Consider the following 25,325-nt stretch of genomic DNA (forward strand, 5'->3'; position numbering starts at 1 on the left):
TATGGGTGCTTTCTAGATTTTTTAAAAAGGAAATGTTCTAAATCTTACATTTTAATAAAATATTAATAGGTTCATAATAATTTCTATATGTCTAAATACTTGTTAACTTCCTTCTTAAGTAAGTTTATTTTCAAATATTTTTATCGTTGGCTAAGCAAAAATGTGCTGCTATTCATAATTAATTGAATTGTATGCATACAGTGTAGAACTAAGTGTGTATTATTGGTACTTAGTGTATTTGTGATGCATATTACTCCTTTTGGAGATTTTATATATATATATATATATATGGTAACAAATATAGCATTTATTGTAATGCTAGTCCCAACAACAAACCAAAGATTTATTCATTTCCTACTTGCTTATAGTACAATTTCTAAATGTACAAAAGTGCTATGGCTTTTTCTTGCTCAGTCAATTTCCTTCTGAGACTTAAAGTCTGGTGTTTATTAAATGTGGAGTTAAAATGTTTCTCCCTGTAAAACTTCTGACATACTGTTTACTTAGGAATTATTTTGCAAAATATTCATAAATTGGTTTAAGTTCCATAGCTCAGTACTTTAGTTCCTTAAAGTAACACGCTGCAGCCTGTTTTGTATTCTACTTGTCTGTCTCCTACTCAAATTGTACTTGAAAGAAAAAATACTTACATACATTAGAGTTTTTATTTATTCTTACACCATATTTAAAAGATGTATATGTATTTTTCAAGTGTTATTTGAATACAATTTGAACAAGTTGCATGTGTATAGTTTATAAACATTATGAATGCATATACACATTCATACATATACTTAAGTACAATTTTAAGGAGTAAAAAAGGTGCAAATATAAATGTGCATGTGTAAATATAAAGGTGCAAATATAAAGTATGAATATGCAGGAAATTATATTTAAAAGCAGACTTACATTTACTTGTCCAAAGGATCTATTTTGGGAAAAAACAAGGGCCAGAAGTAATAATTAATTGCTCAGGAAAACTGACACAGCATCAATTTTCTGTGTTTATACACACACACATACCATCAAAGCAAAAAATGAAATGTAAAATACAAAAAATTAAAGATGTTAAATTTATATATTTTAAATATAAACTGAGTTTATGGTTAAAGTTGAGTCATATAAGTGATTGTGTTACTCATGTTTATAGCTTAGCCATATTCCTGGATCGACAGGTAAACTCACAGAATGGTCTTGTAGTTAGCCTTTTTATACGTATTTTATTCAGAGTATTGTTAAAGTCATTTTCAAGATTAATTTCTTATGCTCATTGTAGCTTAAAAAATCTACTGAGTCTGATCTTCTATCTCAGTGGTAAGTGCTCCAGCATTATGGTTTCCATATTATAATCACAATGGCAAAAATGTTCAACTGCTCTTGCTGTCTGGAAGGAACATGGTTGGCTTTGGTTTTCTAGTCCCAGATTTAAGGTATAAACTTGGGTTTTCTTCCAAATACAGCATGAGTTTCATCAGAGTTATTTCAGGTTCTGAGTGAGTATACAAGAGGCCTGACCCACTGAAGCTCCTGCCTCTGTTTGTCTGGCTCTGCAGCTTATTGCTCTGAGATGAGGATGCTCTGAAGCTTGAACAAAGCCTTGTATTGCTTTTCAAGGCTGCTCACCTGCCTAGAGAACATCTTGAATTCAACAACTGCAAAAATCACTATTGATCAGTTGTCTTCTTACAAAGAACAGGAGATGAAATCATATAGAATAGAGGAAACATAGATAATTGAAATAGAATTATACCAATGAAATATCCAAATAGTTCATTTGCATCAAAATGTACATTGCTTAAAAATATAGAAAATTCTTCCATTATAGATAGATAACTTACATATAGATTTTATTTACAATGGATAAAGAATAGTATACTTTGCAAATTATAAAGTATATACCTTTAAAATATATATACACACACATATATGTGTGTGTATGTGTGTATATATATATATATATATATACACACACACATATATATATATATATACAGTGAGGCTTGATAGACTGGATAGAAAAGATCTTTTCCTATTAATATTAAAATATAAATTCTTTCATTTAGAATATATACTCAATAATAAGTTCTTCACTCTCAAAAAATGAAAATAAAATTTAAAAAAAAAGATTTGTTTTCTATGTATCAAGCACTTGTTAGGTAATCAAACTAGTAGGATTCCTTCCTGCTTATTCTTTCACATTCAGAGATTCCATAAAATATTGAATAATGTATCGTGTAATACTGAGTGGCTAATTTTATATTTTTGATAAATTAACTTCGTGCTTTAGTAAAAAAGGCCAGTGTTAAACTTGATTGATGCTAAATTATCCCCAGTAATACTTAGTAGAAAGGCCCTTGAATTTTTATCCCAAGCCTTGATTTTTCCACAGAGTCCCATTATTGGAATTTCTTACTGCACACAAGACAGCATCTTAAATTATGCAGTTAATTTAAGTTACGGTGTATTAAGCATCAGTACCCTCTCCTCTCCCTCCCCATCACTCCATTCCCAATCTCACCTGATGGCACTATTTTCTCTTCAACACTGAATTTAAAATCCACAGAATCCTCTCCATTACCCACTCAGCCTCATCAGCTTATAATCAAGTGTTCTCAAGCCTTCATCAGAAATCTACTTCAAATCTGGTATACCTTATTAATGCCATTGTTTAGGTTCTTGTCATCTTTTATCAGCAATAAAACAATAGCTTCCTAAAAGATTTCCATGCTACCAACCTCTTCCTAATTTAGTCCATTTTCTACTCTGTAACAATCTGATTGTGTTACTATGGTACTGAAAAACAATAAAAGCTTAAATATCTTCTAGGGTAGGATGCAAAAAAAGTTTCAGCATTGCTGTTGCTGTTTTTTTCAACCCTGCCCTGCTGTAACGTTTTAGGCCAGCTCCCTCTATTCATTCCACCCATAACAATCTTCTCCTGTTACCAGCTCGGGTCCTTGCACTCTTTATCAATAGAAATTGATAAAAGGACAGGTGAGGCTTTACTGGGACTCTGCTGTAGCAAAAACAAGTAACAGGTGTCCTTCTCACTCCCTGAGGGGGACGAACCAGTCACTTAAATGGGGTAGGGGTGGGGGCGGATCTGTGGGTTGGGCTGAGGGGCGGCTTAGGTGGTGTGTCCACCCCTCAGTGCAAGGGCCATGCGCAGTACTTGCTTTTGCTCCAGACACCTCGGGAGTGGCAGTTGGTTTTTGGTCTTTTTGTATCTTCTTGTTCATAATTGCTCCCACTGCACATGAATGCAGTTATTTTTAGTTGCTTATAGTTTCTTTGTATTTTGTTGCTTGAGGAGACTTTTGTCCAGGTGCAAGCACTGCAGCAAAGGGTCCCAGGTCCCAGACTGTCTCACTCGTATGTTTTTACATCTTAACATTTTCATGTTGTTCTTCAAAGTAGACTTTATCCTGTTTTCTGACTTTAATGTTTACCAATAAAATAGTTTATTTGAAATAAATGTTACCAATCTGAATGAGCTAAATGCTTTCCCATTTTTTTCCAAGATAATTGCAGTGGTTAAGTCAACAGTAGTGACCATCTTAAGATTCATTATTTATATAGTTTTGTTGATGGTACCGCTGATGCTATAATTAAATGAATGAACAAACAGGCGAATGGATATAGCAAAAAAATAAAGATTGAATGACTTAGTTTGAGTAGCCCATATTTTTTATTTGTTCCTTTTTCTAGTAATAGTACTATTTTATTATTCACAGTCTTATCATTTCTTTTTCACCTGCTAGTTTTGTTTGGAATTTTATTTTGCATATAAGTAATGGCTGTAACAAACAATAAGTGAACTAGTTTTTATACGAAAAGATCCTTTTAAATTACATATATTTTTAGATTTGTATTTATAAGATTGTAGCCTTAAAACCTGGTATACCTGTGTAAAACATAGATAAATATTGCTGAATGATATTTAGTCACTGGATATCAATATTTATGGTAAGGTAAGCATGCAGAATGGTAAGTATTCAGAAGCTGGAATCTACTAAAACTTTTTAAGCTAATTTATTTCTTTCATGAATACTCTTTTTTTCCTATTTCATTACAATGACACTACTTTATTTTCTATTATTAGCTTTGGTTCTTTAAATCAACATTTAAGAATTGAAATGCTGTTCTTACTTAGAAGGAATCCAATGTGTTTATGCCAGTGGATTTTTGGTTCTCTCTCTAGGAAAGACAGCAAATTATAATATATTAGTCTACCATTAAGTACACAGTAAATTAGTTTTCAAATATTTACTACTGGAAATTGTATATTTAAAGTCATAGAGTATGTGTTTTTGTTTAGTTGGTTTTTTAATCCATAAAGCCTCCGCCTCTAGCTGTGCGTTTGAAATATCCTGCCAGATCATACTGAATCCTTAATTTATTTCATGGTACACCTAGGAACCAGATTGAAGCTCTCACATAAAATATATTTTTCCATCCACCAAGGACTAGCTTCTCTGGTATGTTCAAAAGCAGATTCAAATATATAAGTGTATAGTCTGATTTTTAATTACTAGTAATGACTTTGTTCCTTGGAACCTTATTTTCTACAATATATCCACTGACCTACATAGGCTTTGGTCTCATCAATTCTGTTGATGCACCAAAGCCTCGATCCTCATAAGGACACCATATGAAATCTCAGCCACCTGTAATTTGAGAAGATAAAACAAACCTTCAGTGCATATGCTAAATATTTAAGCATTGAAGGTTATACACAGGGAACTCTTTTAAAATAATTAAGTTGCAATTATGTACTCATGAAAGAATACAAGGAAAAGAAAAACAAATATCTGTGCAACACCCCCTTAAAAATAATTTCAAGTAAAATAAATGCACTGAAGCTACTTTGAGATTTGGTTATGCCTAACTTTAATGTTATTTCACAAAATGTTGAATGATCTTATAATGGATTTGAAACATGCAAAAAAAAAAAAAAAAGAGGGAAACTGGGAGGAAGATGTCTGGCTTTCAGAGCTCAAGTTTGTTAACCATATGACCACATGACTTTGGATAAATCACTTGTATCCTTTGTACTTCAAGCCGTCTCATTTGTATAGTGAGAGTAAGAATAGTTCTACTAATTTCAAAGTTTTATTGGAAGTATCACATTGTATAATATATTTGACAGTTGTGACAAATAGGATGTAATTTGAAAAATGAAAATTAGCACTAGAAATTGAAGCAATACTCATTTTTGAGATGCATATTTTATTTAGGCATAAATAGGGTAAAAAATGTTTTTTTTTTTTAATTCTGTGACAGCACCTCGTAACCACTTTGGGTAACTGGGCAATGTTGATGTCAGGATCTATATACAGTTTTTATTCATTATCTCATTTAATCTTTACAACAATTTGCTGAGATTATCAAATTCATTAAGCTCGTCTATATGATTCTAACTAAAGACCTTATATTAATTAATATTTATAATATTTTCAACATATATTATATACATGAGAGTATGGAGATTCAGACAATTCTTACACATCAAGGAATCAGAGCTTAATAGTGGAGGAAAGCCATGCAAGTGTTCATAATACAAGGTAATATATGTGTTGAATTCTTAAAGGGTGTGGCAAACACATTTTAGGGCAAGTGAAGGCAGGTGCAGGATTAGCAAGTAAGTGATAGTATTGCCTTTTCTGGAAAATTTTCAGTTTTACTAAGTGACATAGGAGATAATCAAAGATGAACAGAAGAGCACCTGAGACACTTTTGTAAGTGAAAAAGTACCCTGTAAATAATTATATTAAACAATAGGCCTAAGCCAGGACTGTCTAGGGAAATGAGGATGGATAGTCACCAAAATAATGTCATTATTTTTTTAGAAAGAAAAATGAAAGTATCAATTAGTTTTACTCATTCTTAAGGGAAATAACATATTCAAAATATATATTTATATTTCAAAGGTATGAATTGTTTCAGTTGTAAAGTTTGCCTTATGCAAACATACCTTACAAAGAAATATTCAATTTGCATGGTAGCAATCTCTTTCTGCACATTACCAAATTAAAAAGAAATAATAGCTGTAGAATCCACTGTTTTTTCTTTTTTTTTAGACTGGATTTAATCTTATTGAACTAGTAGACATATTATTAATCAATTATGACTCCAATCATCTTACCCCCTATTAATTTTAGCATTCGTTTCAATGGCAACTATATCTATCTAGAATTCAAGCTCATGAACAGGTGCAAGCCAGTCATTCAGCTCTCTCCTCTCACTGTACTGGTATCTTCTGTATTTATTAATATGGAATGGTCTAAACATGAGGTTCTTTCTTTCCCTTACTCTTTCTTTCTTTCTTTCTTTCTTTCTTTCTTTCTTTCTTTCTTTCTTTCTTTCTTTCTTTCTTTCTTTCTTTCTTTCCTCCCTCCCTCCTTTCTTTCCTACCTTCCTTCCTTCCTCCTCCTCTCTCTCCCCTCCTCTCCTCTCCTCTTTCTTTTAAGCAAGATATTGCTTATCATGAACAAATTAGATCTTTCAGCAATGTAATACTTTTTTAAAGTTATCTTAACTATCTAAACTATCAGCAACGGAAATTTTTTTCTCTAAAAACAGTTCTTCTAGTATCTCCTGTGCCTTGTCCCATGATGTGCTACTTGCCGATGGTACATTTACTCACAATTTGGGGCTCTACCTGCCCACACACTGACACCTGCTCTCTCGCTGAACCTGCCCTCAGTGTAAAATTGATGTCCATTCAGTCAGTAGATCGACAATACTCACATTGACTCTGTGTCTGCAGGTTTCATTATTATCTGTTCATTTACCTTATTTGAATAATACTTCATGTGGAAAACCCTTTTTCCTACACTGTTAGACTCCTCCTGCTCTTAGGAGCAGAACTAGCCTAGCTTGATGGAAAATGTTTGGCTAAAGTGCTTTTTGAAATAAAATTTCCAAGAGAAATTTGAGAGCGACTGAGCTAGAGTCTGTGATATATAGACAAACATCCAAATTCTTTACTTTTTTGTTTGCTTTCTCTTCAATTTTCCTACATTATTCAAATATTAATAGAAAAGATGTTTTTTAAAGCTTACAAAAACTGAAACAAAAACAGCTGCTTAACACCTTGTGATAAATACTCTGGTGATTTGAAGAATCACACGTTGTTAAAGCAATTGAATTAAATATCATCTTAGGCTTATAAACAGTGATCCCATCTGTGAAAATTATTTTACATAAAAGAAATACTTGAGGAAATGTTCTCAATTGTTATTTCAGCTCAACAGTTGCTAAAATTGCAATTGGCAGCCTTGTTCTCAGATACGTCTCAGTGGCCTATGTTAGAAATTTACCAAATGCTTCTTAAATCTCTATCAGCCAATAAAGTCAGTTTGGCAGTAACATACATTAAGTTGTCTCAGGAAATTAGGCAAACAATATTTTAAAATATGTGTAATTTATTAATCTTGTTATAAACGAGAAAATGCCACACATTCATTCAATGTAGTCATTACATTGAAAATGTGAAGAATGAATTTGAAATAGTATGGTTCATATTTCTTAAATATTCATTTCAGCTGTGACTGTACATCTGGATGGACTGGACAGAATTGTAGTGAAGAAATAAATGAATGTGACTCTGACCCATGCATGAATGGAGGTCTTTGTCATGAATCTTCCATCCCTGGGCAATTTGTGTGCCTGTGCCCACCATTTTATACTGGAAAATTTTGCCATCAACACTATAACCCCTGCGATCCACTCAGTGATCCTTGCCAAAACAATTCAACATGCTTGACTTTGGTAGATGGAAATCATTATTGCATTTGCAGAGAAGGTAAGGGCTTATATTTGTTTTAATGTTTGATCTCATTGTTTGTTTTGTCTGTATAGGCTGGTAGCTTCTTAAGAATGGGTGAGAGAAAGATCTATATATGGGGGAATATCTGACTCCAAACTCAGATATATAAACATACTGGGGAAATAATATAAAAAGTTAACCTGAATAGCATGGGGGGAAAGGAGAGACTTTATAACTTTCATTCTTTTTAAAACTAAGTTCTTTCAGAAATCCTCTCTTATTCTTTATTAACAGTCTTTCTTTCCTGAATAATTTTCTCCATGTAGTGTTCCTAACAACAGCAGTAGTTAGAAATGGGCATAGGTTCAATCTACAGTAATCAAATGCTTCACTATGTCTTTTCCCATGGAGCATCACTTCTTTCTGCTTAGATTGCTAAACTAGTATCATGTGACTCTGGTGGCTACTTTGTACAATAAGAGAGATCCCATGTAAGAGACAGAGAATGGGCAGATCAAAGGACATCATTGGAGCCCCTGGACCCTGTCACACTTGAAGCCAGGCTGCTTCTGGCTTCTTGGGTCATATCAAACAATAACTTAATTTATTATCATTAAAGATGATTGATTGAGATCTCTTCAGTTGTAACTGGAAGAGGTCTGGTTAATTTGCAGGAGCTCTGAGTAAATGTTTGCTGCTCCTGTATTGTGGGCTATGCAAAAGCTATTACCATCTTCAGCGGGAATGCTTCTGCCATAAAATTAGCCCATGGTCGATTTTTGGCATAACTGGAATGTGTCATAAACATAATATATACTTAAAAAAACAGCTATTTATTTTCTAATGATTACTTATGTGTTTATATCTCTTTCCTTGTTACTGGCTTTACTAGAATAGGAGTCCTTTAAAGATAAGGACAATGCTCATTTAATCTTCTGTCCAAAAAAGGCCAATTTAGACTGTATTCGTTCATTCGTTGTCTTAGTCAAAGTAATTTTCCCTTTGTTTCTACAAATCCTCGAAGATTTCCTGAGGATATAAGGTAATCTTCTATAATGATACGTAGAGGCAAGTCCGTGAACCTGTGTAAATGGCAGAAACTTCTGGACCTTCTGAGGGATTATAACTAGAATCTGGAAATCCATTAGTAATTATTTTTGTAAAATTGACATGGGCTCTATAAAGCATATAACACAGTTGTATAAAGCATATGAGTAAATGTTTCCAGGAATGAGGCAGAAACATAGAGCTAAAACAAAACATGAGGGGAGCGCCAACGTCATGAAAGCCACAGTAATTATGAAGTAGATAATAGAATACTATTCTTTTTAACAAAGATTGAAAGTGAAATTTTTGAAAAAATAGTCAATAGCAGGAGAAGAGCTAATTTACTCCACAGAATTATTCCATGATGCTTTACCTATGCTACTAATATATTCTAAGAATATAAGTAATAGACAAATGTTTCTTGAGGAGCAGCAGTATATAAAACCACCTCCATTTTCACCAGAGATAATTTTCTACAAGATAGGCATGGTTTTTCAAATAATATTTTAATAATTCATTTTCAATTCATAAATGAATTTAATAAATGTATATAATCTTGTAAGATTAATTTCCTGTTGTGGGATTAGGGGAAAGTAAGTTTGGAGATATCATAAAAGCTTCTTGTCTCCTAGCAAACAATAATAAGATTGCTGAACTCCAGAGCACTCACAAAAATAGCTTAGGGACAATTTACACTGCGCCATAGTACGCGAGCAAAATCACTTTTTTTCTTAGAACGTCATCATTCTACAAAAGGCTTCAGAGATTATGACTCTTCAAAGCAGTGCTTTGGGTATAGTGGCATGTGGGCACAGTGAATCTTCTGTTTATTCATTTTTAATTATTATTCAGCCCAAAGTATTGCTGGAGTGCACATCATTTCTAAAATATTTTGTTTTATATATATAAACATATGTTTTATATATAAACATATATATATGTTTATATATAAACATATTTATAACATAACTACTGTAAAAAGTTTTATATATATAAACATATATATGTATATATATAATATATATTTATATATATTATAAATATATCATATTATTATACATAATACATAATACATAATAGTATATAATATTATTATATATAATAATATAATATAATAATATAATTATTATTAATATAATTATAATAATTTTACATATATTATTAATTTATATACCATTATATATCATTTTGATATATAATTTATATATAATTTATATATCATTATATTTATATATCAAATATCAAATATATCAAATATAATTATTAATTATAATTTATATATCAATATATATCATTTATATATCTTATATATAGAATATATTAGTATTTTATATATATTGTATATAACATATAATAAAATGATATGTTATATATGTTAATATATAATATATTAATATATATTATAATACAATATATTATATATTATACTACATATTATATATAAAATATATATAACATATATTTTATATAATGTAAAATCTATGTTATATTATATAATATATTATATAATATATAATAGATGTCATGTAATATAATATATTATATATTATAATTTATAATATTTATAATAAGATATAAATAACATATATTTATATAATTATACATATAATATATTATAATATATTATATATAATTATAAATATAATTATATATAATATAATATATTATATATAATATATGTCATATTATATGAAATAATATATAATGATATTAAAAAACAATATATGTTATATTATACAGCATATATTATATAATGATATATGTTATATTATAATAATATAGTTAATATATTATATATAACATAATATATATTATAAGTATATAATATACTAAAAACATCATAAAATATCCTTAATATTTATATTATATTATTTATAATAATATTATAAATTATGTATTATATAGAAATATAATAATATATTTAATATACTTAATATGTTATGAATATAATGCATATGATATATATTTTATATAATATATTATATATAACTTAATACATTACTAATTATTATATAATATAGAAGATGTTGCAGAAAAAACAGAATGAACTTTTTGGCCAACCCAATATTATATTATAAGATGTAATATAATATATTATATATAATATGTATTATACTATATAATATATAGTATATCACCCATTATTATTAAATTAAATTGTATAATATATTATATTATTATATATTATAATATATTATTATAGTATATAATAATATATATTATTTTTAATATAATGTATTATATTATATACATATTATGTTTTATATATTATATATTATATAATGTTATATTATTATACAATACATAATATATTATATGTTATATAATATATCATGTGTAATATTGTATATATGTTTAATATATTATTTATATGTAAATATATAAGTATACATATAAATGTTTTATATTTAAACATATTTTTATATATATGTTTTTATTTAAACATATTTATAATATAACTATTGTAAAAATGTTTACTTACTATTGCCTTTACTGGTATTCTTCAACCTCTGTAGCAGATCAAAGCTAAAGTCAGCAACATTAAAAAACTACCTTAGAATATTAAAAAGAGGTCAACTATTGGATACCATAAGCAGTATGCTGTGATTTAATTTTATAGCTGTTATTTAAAATAAGTTCTATTTCAGAGCCATCATATCATTTCTTTAAGAAAATATTCTGATCAAATTCCATTTTTAAAAGTACTGAAATTGTAAACCACAAAGAATCCCAAGACCTAACATCTTAGACAGACAGGATTTGGAAGGTGCACTAGAACTCTTTTTAAGTTGTTGGTGTTTGTCAAGTGACTAGAATATGGCAGGTTCATGAGACAAGAGTGTTAAGGCTTAACATCTGAGAGTTGAGCATCAACATTTCTGAAATTTTGTTCACAACTTTTAATCCGTTTATAAATTTTATCACAATTTAAATATAAGTATAAATAAAATCCCAGAGCTATGGTGATAATGTAACTACATACTAGACAACTAAATTATAAATGGTGTTAAAATTTACCTTGAAGTTAGTAATTCCCTGGCGGTTCAGTGGTTAGGACTCTGCGCTTTCACTGCTTGAGGGCCCAGGTTCTATCCCTGTTTAGGGAACTAAGCCGCATGGCCAAAAAAAAAAAAAAGTTAATACTTTGATTTATGCCAAATCGATTGCTCAGCCGGTAAAGTATTTTGGTTCATGTGACTGACACTTGTAGGCAAAACAACAATCTAATCCATTTGGTCCAATATTAGCTACTGTAGTAAAACACCAGAATTACTGTGATCATGTTTTGCAACAGAAAGTAAGGGAAATCCTTCAGCCTTCTGATTAGATCTGAGGTGAGTTAATTTGTTCCCTATGAACAATGAACATTTTCTATTGGAAAATAGGCAGAGAATAATCCTATTTGTTTAAACGGTTTATCTGATTAAAAAATCAGTGTTTTAATAAATATAAAAATAGTGAACAGAAAGACATATAATTTTATAAGATTCCTAGAAACAAATGTGGTTTATTCTCGGTCCCCCTATAGTGTTAGCTTTGTTGATTTAGTGTGCAATAAATTTACACAGCTCACAATTTATTTTATACTACATATGTTTTTTTCTTCTCTAAACTGTGCTCTGTACACAACACATGTGAATCTTGCAACTGCATGTTGGTAGTGTTTTAGAAATCTAAAAATTGTATTCCTTATTAACTGAGTCAACAAACATATATGGATTTCCTACCATGTGTCAAGTCTTGAGATAGGTTATGGAGAAATTAAAAGTGGCAATGACACGCCCTCAAGGCTTTTAAGTTCAAGGAAGAGATACATAATTTAACTAACCATTAGAGTACGAAGTAGTAAGAGCTTTCCCATTTACAACAGAGATATGCACAAGCAAAGAGGATTTGTGGATGCACACCTCAGCTTTCTTGCTGACTGTGACAACTCTGAGTTATGTGGCAAATGATTTCTAAGAGACTCTCCACCAGCCTGGGTCCTTGGTTGTCCACAGCAATAACCTTCTCATTAAACCACTCTCTTCCTTCTTTTTTTTTTTTTTTTTTTTGCGGTACGCGGGCCTCTCACTGTTGTGGCCTCTCCCGTTGTGGAGCACAGGCTCCAGACGCGCAGGCTCAGCGGCCATGGCTCACGGGCCCAGCCGCTCCGCGGCACGTGGGATCTTCCCGGACCGGGGCACAAACCCGTGTCCCCTGCATCGGCAGGCAGACTCTCAAACACTGCACCACCAGGGAAGCCCTCTTCCTTCTTTTATTTCCCCACCCCCTTGCAATAATCCCTGGGACCTCAAATAAGGTACTTGCATGCAAATAATTTATCTCAATTCTTATTGCAGAATAACTCAAGCTAAGACACAGAGCGAACCCCATCCCTTTGGCAATTACGGTTGATTCAGGGGTGGGCATGGACCTGGAATAGTCCCAGACAGAGCCTTTCCCTGGAACTGATGCTGAGAGAAGCTTTTTCTTTCTGCCAATGTTTCAGTTGGTGCAGCCAACACCATGTTCCCTTCACATGCAGATCTATATGTTGGAGGAGAGGAGTGTGTGCGAAAAAACGTGTCCTGGCAGTTCCTATAGTTTTTTCTTTAATTCTGCAAACTACCTGGTATCCTTACTAGTTAAGCTACCTGTAAATCCCATTTCTTATCAAAGTTAGCATTTTTGTTTATACTGTATGTGATCAAGAGTAATGTCTAATGCATAACTGTGAGAGGAAAGAGCTAATTAAGTAGGAGAGGTTGAATTAACTGACTTGAACTTCAGGCTGGTAGAAATGGAGTATAAAAATGACATGAGGGTTACAGAGGTACAGGTGACTTTGGATGAACTGCATGTGAAAGTCCACGTGTATAGCACATAGTAGAGTCTCTGTGTTAGCATATGTGTGTTTATACAGTGAGGGACATAAAATATTGCATTCTTAAAATTCTTTTCTAATATTCTCTAAGATTCTTTCTCTTTTTACTTTGAATTATTTCTCATTTTATAGGCAAGAACAACACCCTATCAAATATTTCTTTTTTTAATTTATTTTATTGAAGTATAATTAATTTATAATGTGCTAATTTCTACTGTACAGCAAAGTGATTCAGTTATGTGTATATGTGTGTATATATATATTATATATTATATACTATATATATAGTTTATCACACGATATTGACTATCATTTCCTATGCTATACAGTAGGACCTTGTTGTTTATCCGTTCTATATATATTAGTTTACATCTGCTAACCCCAAGCTCCCAATCCCTCCCTCCCCCAACCCCCCCAAATATTTCTAATTTAATTTAAAGGGCTTAGTTGCCAAATGTAGCCACTTCATCCATAGGTCTCCAAGGTGAAAGAAGCAACAGTTTCTTTAAATGCACTTTATGAAGGTCTAAAATGTGGAAGGACTCCTTCGCTACAATGCAAGGATTCACTTGTAGTGAAGGGAAGAGTCGGATAATTTATGTGTGTTATTGATTTACAATTGGGATTCTAAGCTTGATGGATTTCTATTACGAGAGGAGGTGAGCAGTTGCATTTAAACATGTCTATTAATCCCGTATATATACTATCTTTATGGTAAAGCCACATTACCTGAGGTGCATAATTCTGAGCACCAAATAAACGTGTCACTTGATGAATGGTTTGTCTAAATTAAAAATTACTCCTTTTGACAATTAAAAACATGTGCTCATGTAGTAGTGCATATCTATTAGGTTTAAACAGCTGTTGAAATTTATTTCTGGAAAATTCTTCAAAGAAAATATATATTATTGCCAATTAACTTTAAAATATGTCAAATTTTTATTACATTTAAAAACATTAGCTTTTATACTCATTTTCTAAAAGTTTACTTTAAAATCATGTTAAAAAACTTAGAGTCTTGGGCTTCCCTGGTGGCGCAGTGGTTGAGAGTCTGCCTGCTAATGCATGGGACATGGGTTCGTGCTCCAGTCCGGGAAGATCCCACATGCCGCAGAGTAGCTGGGCCGGTGAGCCATGGCCGCTGAGCCTGCGCGTCCGGAGCCTGTGCTCCGCGACAAGAGAGGCCACAACAGTGAGAGACTCACGTACCGAAAAAAACAAAAACAAAAAAAACCTTAGGGTCTATTGAAAATATTACTTTTATCTTTTCATATATCATGGTTTTTAAAATTAAGTCTGCATCTATATTACAATATTGGCTAATTTTTAAAGAAAATATTAATATTTGTATTATGTCATTTAAAAAATAAAGAAAACAATGCTTTTTTTCTGACTTGCCAAGAAAGATCTCTCTTTGTTTCCATAAAGTTTTAACATCTAGGGAAATTCATTTTATTTATTTATTTATTTATTTATTTTTTGCGGTACGCGGGCCTCTCACTGTTGTGGCCCCTGCTACTGCAGAGCGCAGGCTCAGCGGCCATGGCCCATGGGCCCAGCCGCTCCGCAGCGTGTGGGATCATCCTGGAACAGGGCACGAACCCGTACCCCTGCATCAGCAGGCGGACTCTCAACCACTGCGCCACCAGGGAAGCCCTAAAATTGTAATTAAAGAGAAATAAAAATTTCTAATGCTTTTGCAAATAATTCATTTTAATATTTATTTATTTTTTGGCTGCGTTGGGTCTTAGTTGCAGCATGTGGGACATATGTGGGATCTTTAGTTGTGGCACACTGTCTTCTCTCTAGTTGTGGCATGTGGGTTTTCTCTTCTCTAGTTGCAGCACGCAGGCTCCAGAGCACCTGGGCTGTGTAGTGGAGGCATGTGGGCTCTCTGGCCGAGGTTTAAGAGTTCAGTAGTTGTGGCGCGCAGGCTTAGCTGCCCTGAGGCATGTGAGATCTTAGTTCCCCCACCAGGGATCCAAACAGCTTCCCCTGCATTGGAAGGCAGATTCTTTACCATTGGACCACCAGGGAAGTCATTAAAATAATTCATTTTAATACTTTTTTTGTTTGTTTGTCTTAAAATGTATGTTTTTTACACTACATTGTTTGAATACATGGAAAATACACTCTAATTGTCACTATTTACTTCATTTCTAATTACTCCAGCTGATATTACTTTTAATGTGAGAGTTGTCAAATATAGCCCTGAATGATAAAATGCTTACTAAAAAAGTTTTATGAAAACCTAACTATTGTTAGTGTACTTTGTTCTATGCCATCCCTTCCAGAGAATAAAATATTAAAAGGCTACATTTGTTAGAACTGAGAAAATATTAAGTGATTAAAAATACTATATCTGTAATCTACATTGATTTAGTTCTGGATTTGAGCAGTAGTTTTAGTAACTAATTTAAATGTAAAAATAGGATTTATTAATCAGTCACATGCATTTGCTGCAACAATCACAGGTAAGACAGTATAAGAAAAAGATCAAGAGAACATTTGTTTGAGAATTTCTCATTATTTGTGTGTGAAGAACTCTATTGAAGTGAATAAAATAGTTAGCTGAATAGATCTGGATAGGAATAAATAGGAGAGGAATAGCATAGAATTAATTCATTGTATTTTGAGTTTTGACAGACTTTTAGCTATCACTGCATATATTCAAAACAAATATCCTTCACATGAATATGTATCAATTTCTAAAACCAAGGACTATGGAAAATTTAGTTTGGAACAAAGCATATATATATATCTCACTCCTTTAAATCCCCCAAACTTACACTTTCCCTGCAAAGCTTTGGCTTATTTTAAATGTGATCCACATCTACTTTATTTTTTCTTCCAATGTCCACTGCATTTCAGCAATCTCATTTCCTCAGTCCATTGACATATGTTGCTAGGTGGTAACAAAACTCCATCTCAGAAATGTCAAACTAAATGAATGAGGCAAAATCACAGAAACCAAGGTCATCCTTTGAGCTGTCCGAGTTCCCAGGTGCTGAATGTTCTGATCCATCAGCTCAGCTGAACTCAGGGAGGCACACTCCAGTCCTCTAGCTGGTCAGTGCCCCTGAGTTCCAGTGACACTAAAGGACATTTCTAAAAAGCAACTTAAGGTCAAAATGCCCTGTGTCCCAGATAACACAGTTATGCTAAAAGTAGAAATGGTGGAATGCATCCAACTTTCTAAATCTTTAACTTGAAAAAAAATTAACTACTGTAAAATATTTAAGGAAATAGCTTATTATTTATTTATAACTGTACTATGACATTTATAATTTAATATAACAGTAAGAGTGATTGACGAATTGTGTTGAAGTGTGTTGCAATAATAACTTGTTCACCTAAAATTAGGAGATCCATATTAACTTGGAAATAACTAATTTATAATAACAGAATTTTGTTCTGGATGCTGAGGATACAATATCTACTGCATGAATAAAATTACAAGCATGCAACTTCAGAATTTAACTTGAAAGATTTGATAATTGAGAAAGAAAAAGTAACACAAATTAATACCAGTGCTTTTCCAGAAGACTGCCTGGTCTGCTAGTCACGTAGACATTCTAGGTTTCTTTTGTGGTATGCGGGCCTCTCACTGTTGTGGCCTCTCCCATTGTGGAGCACAGGCTCCGGACGCACAGGCTCCAGACGCGCAGGCTCAGTGGCCATGGCTCATGGGCCCAGCCGCTTCGCGGAATGTGGGATCTTCATGGACCGGGGCATGAACCCGTGTCCCCTGCATTGGCAGGCGGATTCCCAACCACTGCACCACCAGGGAAGCTCTAGGTTTCTTATTAGTGTTTCATGGGGCATCTTTGTTCCATCTTTCTACTTTTAACCTATTGTTGTCTCTATATGTAAAGGGGATTTCTTTTAGATATCATGTAGTCCTGTTATTTTATTTAGTCTGATTATTTCTGCCTTTTAGCTGAAATGTTTTTTAAAAATCATATTTAATGTAATTATTGCTATATATGGTTTTAAATAAATTGTCTTTCTATTTGCTTTTTACTTGTCATATCTGTACTTTGTTCCTTTATACTTGCCTCCTTTTGGATTATGTCATTTAAAATTTTCATATTATCTCCTGCTAAGGAGGCAGCCATATTTCACAAGGCATAGTATCAACTTCCCAAACTCTAACTGGAAGTGGGTTTGGCTTTTGACCTGATAGCAGACACCACAGAGCACGGCAGGGGTTTGTGGCATGGTGTGATGTGAAAAGATAAACCTGGCCAGTCCCAGCTTATTTCATGGGAATCCGAGTAAGGAAATGTGAAGAGAATTTTCCACTCAGCAGTAAGGGCTGAAGCTGAAAGGTCATGATACAGAGACAAGGGAAATTGTGTTACATTATCTGCATGACAATATTACAATATTGTAATGACAATATAAAAAGAATCTGACACTTTGTATGTGAAGAGATATTTGCAGACAGAATGAGGAAGAAACTCTATGAGAACGTACAGTGGGAGCAAGATGGCAATTCATGGGTAGACAGACTGTCCTCTCTTTCCCATATTTCTCAATTCCAATCCCAGTCTATGTGTATGCCACTAATAAAGTTTTCTTAGGGTAACTTGAATGACCTTCTGCTCCTCAAACTAAAAAATCTGAGTAGATATTGGCATTATAATGTCACTTCAATTATATGGTGCTTAGTTATAGCACTGAAAACGTAAGAGAAAAGAAAATCCTCAAAAATATTAGCAAGAAAAATATAAAAATAATATTAGCAGCAAAATACATATATATATATATGTTGTTATACTTAGTTATTCTATAACCATGGAAATAATTGTTTAAGTGGTCATCATAAATATTAAAATATTTAATGTATTTTAAATAGTGATATAAATTTGATTTTTTTTCTGACACAAATATGTTGAAATAATTACAACTGACTCTTTTATAAGTCTATAATTTTCTTTCCTTTTTTTCTTTGCTTTTTTTAAACATAACTGGCATGGGTTTAAATGGATGACCGATTATTTAGCTATGAATCAAAAGCAGTTAAATTTGCCTCATCTGCTAACTGCTTTGAATAAATCTGATCATTGAAGCTCAATTTTACTTTAAGATTCGTCGTCACATCAATTCATTTGCTTTCCAGATAGTTTCAGTTCTTTTTGTTCAAACACTTAAAGACCTTAAAACAACAACATTAGCATTAACTCTATTTCCACAGGAGATTCAGTAAAGTAGTCCTCCCTTGATTCTTTCATTTGAACTCTTTAATTAGAAACTAGCATAATTTTATTCAGACATTACTTGAAATAGCGTAGTATAAGAACTCAGAGATGAGGTGTTTTCTCCCTCCCATTTTTTTTTGTAACTTCCATTATGAGCATATTTTCCAGACTCTTTACTACTGATTCCGATTTTCACACTCTAAAGTGAGGATTGCTCATCCCTACCCATCTTCTCTCTCTTTGCAGGATTTAAAGGTGAACACTGTGAAATTAACATGAATGAGTGCTTCCCCCTTCCTTGTCAGAACTGTGGTGACTGTAAAGTCGAGCTCAACAATTTCAGGTACAGAAAACCAAAAAAACATCTATATACATGTTCATGCATCTAGATGTATCCAAATGTATGCATATTTATAATGTCAGTGGACACATTGAACAACACTTCTGCTTATTAACAATTTGCTGTGCTATGGTTATTTGAATTTTCAGCTTTAAAATTTTACAATGGAGTTATTAAATTTCTTGTTTAAAAAGAGTGTTTGCAGACCTGGGTTTTCTGGACCTCTGTGTGAAACTAATGAGTGTTCCTCTAAACCTTGCCAAAATAATGGAATCTCTGTGGATCTGACAAGTAGGTTAGAGGCTACATTTTTTTTCTGAATCAGTTATTTTTATATGTAAAGTATGACAAACAATAAAGTGAACACACATGTGCCCATTATTCAACTTAAGAAGCTGAACATTGCTGATACTCTTCTGTTTGTCCTCAAGTACTCCTCCACTCTCCCACCCAATTATATTGAATATCCTGAATTTATATTTATTGTCCTTGCCTTTAGCATACATAAATTAACTATTTGTATGTATGCCTAACAAAACACTCTTTAGTTTGCATATTAATGTAATTGAGATAATATTGTGTATCGTCTTCCAAAACAATCCATTTTGTTGAAGATGACATTTCTGTATTATCTGTTAGTGCATGTGTCTGTTGCTCATTTTTAACTATTGTAGTATATTCCATTTAAATATATGCCAATGGCATTTATCATTCTCCTGGTTGTAGATATTTGGGTTATTTGTCTCTTTTTTTCCTAGAAATAATAATACTATTAAGGTTTTCAAATACTTCTCCAAATATGCAAATACAAATGTCACTCTAGGTTTCATATGCAGAGAATATTTGGACCTTTAGGTAGCCACTTTCATATTTATTATATCATGTTTTTTTTTCCCAATGCACTTTGAAAATGGAATATTCACACTGTTAAGAGAGTGAGTAAATGTTCCTATTTGCAGTGTCAAAATGTTCCATTTGGGCTTATCTGCTGTTTGTAAATTATACCTCCTTTTGGTTTTCCTCCGCATTCCCATATGTGAGAACACATATACATTTCAAGATATTTCATTTTCTTTCTAGAAATGCCTATTTATAGCATCTGTCCATTAATGTACTCTTATTGATTTGTAAGAACCTTTATATATTCTAATTAATACTTCTTTTAGTTGTAGGTACTGGGTAGGCCAAAAAGTCTGTTTGGGTTTTTCCATAAGATGTTACAGAAAAACCCAAACGAAAGTTTTGGCCAACCCAATACTACTGAAAATATATTCTACTGTTTGTGGCTCGACATTTCACCTCCTTTATGAAAATTGTGAGTACTAAAACTTATTTTTAATGTAATTGAATTACTCATTCACTTTGTGTATGGCTTGATTTGTTAAATCTTGTTTAAAAATATTTTACCCTAGGATTAAAAGATGTTTCTTATATTTCCTTTTAAAATATTTAAGCTTCTGCCCTTTATATATTTTTTAACATGTTTATTGGAGTATAACTGCTTTACAATGGTGTGTTAGTTTCTGCTGTATAACAAAGTGAATCAGCTATACGTATACATGTATCCCCATATCCCCTCCCTGTTGCGTCACCCTCCCACCCCACCTACCCCACCCCTCTAGGTGGTCACAAAGCACCGAGCTGATCTCTCTGTGCTATGCAGCTGCTTCCCACTATCTATTTCACATTTGGTAGTGTATGTTTGTCCATGTCACTCTCTCACTTCATCCCAGCTTACCCTTCCCCTTCCCTGTGTCCTCAAGTATGTTAGCATACAGTATTTGTTTTCCTCTTTCTGCCTTACTTCACTCTGTATGACAGTCTCTAGTTCCATCCAACTCACTACAAATAACTCAATTTTGGTTATTTTTATGGCTGAGTAATATTCCATTGTATATATGTGCCACATCTTCTTTATCCATTCATCCGATGATGGGCACTTAGATTGTTTCCATGACTTGTCCTGGCTATTGTAAATATTGCTGCAATGAATATTTTGGTATATGTCTCTTTTTGAATTATGGTTTTCTCAAGGTATATGCCCAGTACTGAGATTGCTGGGTTGTATGGTAGTTCTATTTTTTATTTTTAAGGAACCTCCATACTGTTCTCCATAGTGGTTGTATCAATTTACATTCCCACCAACAGTGCAAGAGGGTTCCCTTTTCTCCACACCCTCTCCAACATTTATTGTTTGTAGATTTTGTGATGATGGCCATTCTGACTGGTGTGCGGTGATACCTCATTGTAGTGTTGATTTGCATTTCTCTAATGATTAGTGACATTGAGCATTCGTTCATGTGTTTGTTGGCTATCTGTATATCTTCTTTGGAGAAACGTCTATTTAGGTCTTCTGCTCATTTTTGGATTGTGTTGTTTGTGTTTTTGATATTGAGCTGAATAAGCTGCTTGTAAATTTTGGTGATTAATCCTTTGTCAGTTGCTTCATTTGCAAATATTTTCTCCCATTCTGTGGGTTATCTTTTCATCTTGTTTATGGTTTCCTTTGCTGTGCAAAAGCTTTTAAGTTTCATTAGGTCCATTTGTTTATTTTTGTTTTTATTTCCATTTCTCTAGGAGGTGGGTCAAAAAGGATCTTGCTGTGATTTATATCATAGAATGTTTTGCCTATGTTTTCCTCTAAGAGTTTTACAGTGTCTGTCTTTATATTTATGTCTTTAATCCATTTGGAGTTTATTTTTGTGTATGGTGGTAGAGAGTGTTCTAATTTCATTCTTTTACATGTAGCTGTTCAATTTTACCAGCACCACTACTGATGAGGCTGTCTTTTCTCCATTGTATAGTCTTGCCTCCTTTATCAAAGATAAGGTGACTATATGTGCGTGGGTTTATCTCTGGGCTTTCTATCCTGTTCCATTGATCTATATTTCTGATTTTGTGCCAGTACCATACTGTCTTGATTACTGTAACTTTGTAGAAGATTTTGAAGTCAGGGAGCCTTCTTCCTTCAGCTCTGTGACAAAATTTAACACCCGTTTATGATAAAAACCCTCCAGAAAGTAGGCATAGAGGGAATTTACCTCAACATAATAAAGGCCATATATGACAAACCCACAGCCAACATCATTCTCAATGGTGAAATACTGAAACTATTTCCACTAAAATCAGGAACAAGAAAAGGTTGCCCGCTCTCACCACAATTAGTCAACATAGTTTTGGAAGTTTTAACCACAGCAATCAGAGAAAAGAAGAAATAAAAGCAATCCAAATCGGAAAAGAAAAAGTAAAACTGTCACTGTTTGCAGATCATATGATACTATACATAGAGAATCCTAAAGATGCTACCAGAAAACTACTAGAGCTAATCAATGAATTTGGTAAAGTAGCAGGATACAAAATTAATGCACAGACACCTCTTGCATTGCTATATACTAATGATGAAAAATCTGAAAGAGAAATTAAGGAAACACTCCCATTTACCATTGTAACAAATAGAATAAAATACCTAGGAATAAACCTACCTAAGGAGACAAAAGACCTGCCCTTTATATTTAAATCTTCATCTATCTGAATATTGTGTGTGTGTGAGCTGTGTGGTGTAAGGGAAGCACATAAGTTCATTTTTTCCATGTGACTAACCAGTTGTGCCTGCTACTCGTGTTGAATGAGTACATTTTTACTCACTGATCTGCCTGATCGGCAATGCTTTCTTGTTGCAGATCAAGTTCCCATACATGACTATGTATATTTCTCTGTCTCTATTCTTTTTCCTTAGTTCAACTAGTTGTCCACGTTTCAGTACCATAAATATTTACTACTTACATTTGAAAACCTCAATACTGATAGTGCAATACATCTCATATTTTTAATCTGCTTCAAGAAGATTTAGTTACTTTTGACAGTTTCTTCTGTTCCACATAAATCCTTACATTCCAACAAGCAAACAAAGACCAGGTAGAAGTTTAATTGGAATTTAATCAAATTTGTAGGTCAATTTGAGAAGAATTGATATTTATTTATTTATTTGAGCCTTTTAAAATATCTTTCCAAAAAAATAAAATGAACAAATTCAACTAGACATTCATTGATTAAGATAAAAAAGAGACTAATTTGCCAGGTCACAGTTGCTCTCCAGGTACCAAGGGCTATGTCTGTGTGTTTTAATAGAGTTTCAACATCTAGAATTGCTGTAAAATTTGTATCACAATCTGCTAAAGTTTCTGATAATCTTCTATTATTTCTATGGCCCTCTGGCCTTGCACTGTCCAATCTGGTGAAGTAGATAGGGCCATGCTTGAATGCAACCCTGCAACTCTCAAGACTTTCAAGGGAACACTAATTACTACAAGCCCCATAGGGATACAGAATTGCTTTCAGTTTAAAATCTTGATAAGTCTGAAGGAACATTACAAGATCTTCCAATTGGGCTTTCCTCCGTAATAGCTCTATTCCAATATGAAAATTCTATTATTAAATATATTAACTACACTATACATTCTGGGACTGTGGTGAAAAGCAAAACAAAATAAAACAAAACAAGACAGATTTATTACCCATCTAGCAGATCTGAATAATCTTTTACTCCTATTGGTGAAGCAGTGGTATTTCAAAAATAAGTATAAGTTCAGAGGGAGCTGAACTCAATGACTCCTAAATGTGTGAACATTTTAATTTCATCATTGAATAGTCATACGAATAAAAGGTCTCAGCTCCCTCTGAAGAAGGCTTTAGGATGATATAGGGAACATCTGTGACTATATCACAAGATCCTAATGCAAAGGGGCGTCCTTCAGTTGTCACAGTTGCATCTGTGACATAGCTTAGGTTTGAAATTATGTAAGCACCTAGGAATCCCAACAAAGACAACTGGAATTACATTTCTGCCCTGCAGATCCATGTATTTCATTCTATATATACATAAAGTAGCATCATAGCATTCTGTCCTCATGTTTCATTTCTAGAAAGTCATCACCAACTAGCCATTGCCCAGAGTATCTGTGAATCTATCTGTTGATCATCATTCTGTTTCTCTGATTTATATGGTTATTTGCTCATTGTTGTATCTGGTAGTCAAGCCTATCTAACAGGCTTCATCCCATTATTCTTGGATCCCATTATTCTCATTCATATCAGGGACGCTAGCTTCCCTGCAGCAAGCCACATTGTCACCTCCAGTCTTTAAAGGGCTATCACCACAAAGCTCACTGAAACAGTAGTGACCCTTACCCACCCTATTTCAGTCTTGTGAGTGGAGAAATGCCCTTCTATATCCTGTGGGGATAGAAAGTAAGAGGTACCTGGGCAGCTTACACATAATTGATCCATTCAGACATTTCCATTAACAATGAGCCTATGAAATCTGGCACTTCTACCTCACTGACCTAAACTGGAATTAAGCTCTGTTTTTGATCAGACAGCCTATCTGGCACCACACCCAATATTAGCATCTTAAATCTTTTCTCTCCATCCATATCAATAAATTCAGCTCATTTAAGTCATATTTATTCTCCCTTGGTCTGATCACCTTAGATCCAATCCCACACATTCTCCCCAATTTTGTGACAATACAGATTTCTGGGGTTTTATGCAATTCTTTCAAGGCATAAGGCTATCTGTTTCTAGCTAAATGTTTCCATCTCTCATCAGCAAATGTGGAATCTAACTCTTTTTATTATCTGAAACCAATGAGAAATGCTTGGAAGAGGCAGGGGAAAACTGGCAACAGTTTATAAGTCAACTCTTTCAGAAGTATTTAACGGAAGGCTTGTATGCTGAGAAGTGCATATTCCCTAAGTCTCAGGGGAGTCTGTCCCTGTTGCCTCTCCCAGTAGGGAGGTTAAAGTGAATTCAGAGATTTATAGTTCTGAGCCATGTCTATCCTCTCTCTACAGAGGTATGAACTCCTTCAAAATTACTATACAGGTTGTTTGCTGCTGTTGTTTAGCCAAAAACTGAAAACTCAGTGGTTAAAAATAACAATCATTTATTATTTTCATATCTGTGGTCTTCTAAAACTTAGCTAATATACAATGGGCTCACCCAGGTTTCTGTGTAACACAGCTGATGGGGGAGGTGTGTTTGCAAGTCTGTTATGTCAGTTGAAAAGCTCCACTCCAAGTGTCTCTCATCCTCTTT

At 33.1% G+C, this 25,325-nt stretch overlaps 1 protein-coding gene across 2 annotated transcripts in view; it reads left to right on the plus strand.

Annotated features, from left to right (window-relative positions):
- EYS (eyes shut homolog) overlaps positions 1-25,325 on the plus strand; it is a 1,673,869-nt gene that overhangs the window by 488,055 nt on the left and 1,160,489 nt on the right. For both annotated transcript variants that reach the window (XM_049695235.1, XM_004282511.3), the window contains exons 14-16: positions 7,548-7,807; positions 19,136-19,234; positions 19,425-19,524. In XM_049695235.1, coding sequence (XP_049551192.1) covers positions 7,548-7,807; positions 19,136-19,234; positions 19,425-19,524 — 459 coding nt within the window. The remainder of the gene's footprint in view (positions 1-7,547; positions 7,808-19,135; positions 19,235-19,424; positions 19,525-25,325) is intronic.

This window comes from Orcinus orca, chromosome 12, assembly GCF_937001465.1.
Source record: "Orcinus orca chromosome 12, mOrcOrc1.1, whole genome shotgun sequence".
Classification (NCBI taxonomy): Eukaryota; Metazoa; Chordata; class Mammalia; order Artiodactyla; family Delphinidae; genus Orcinus; species Orcinus orca.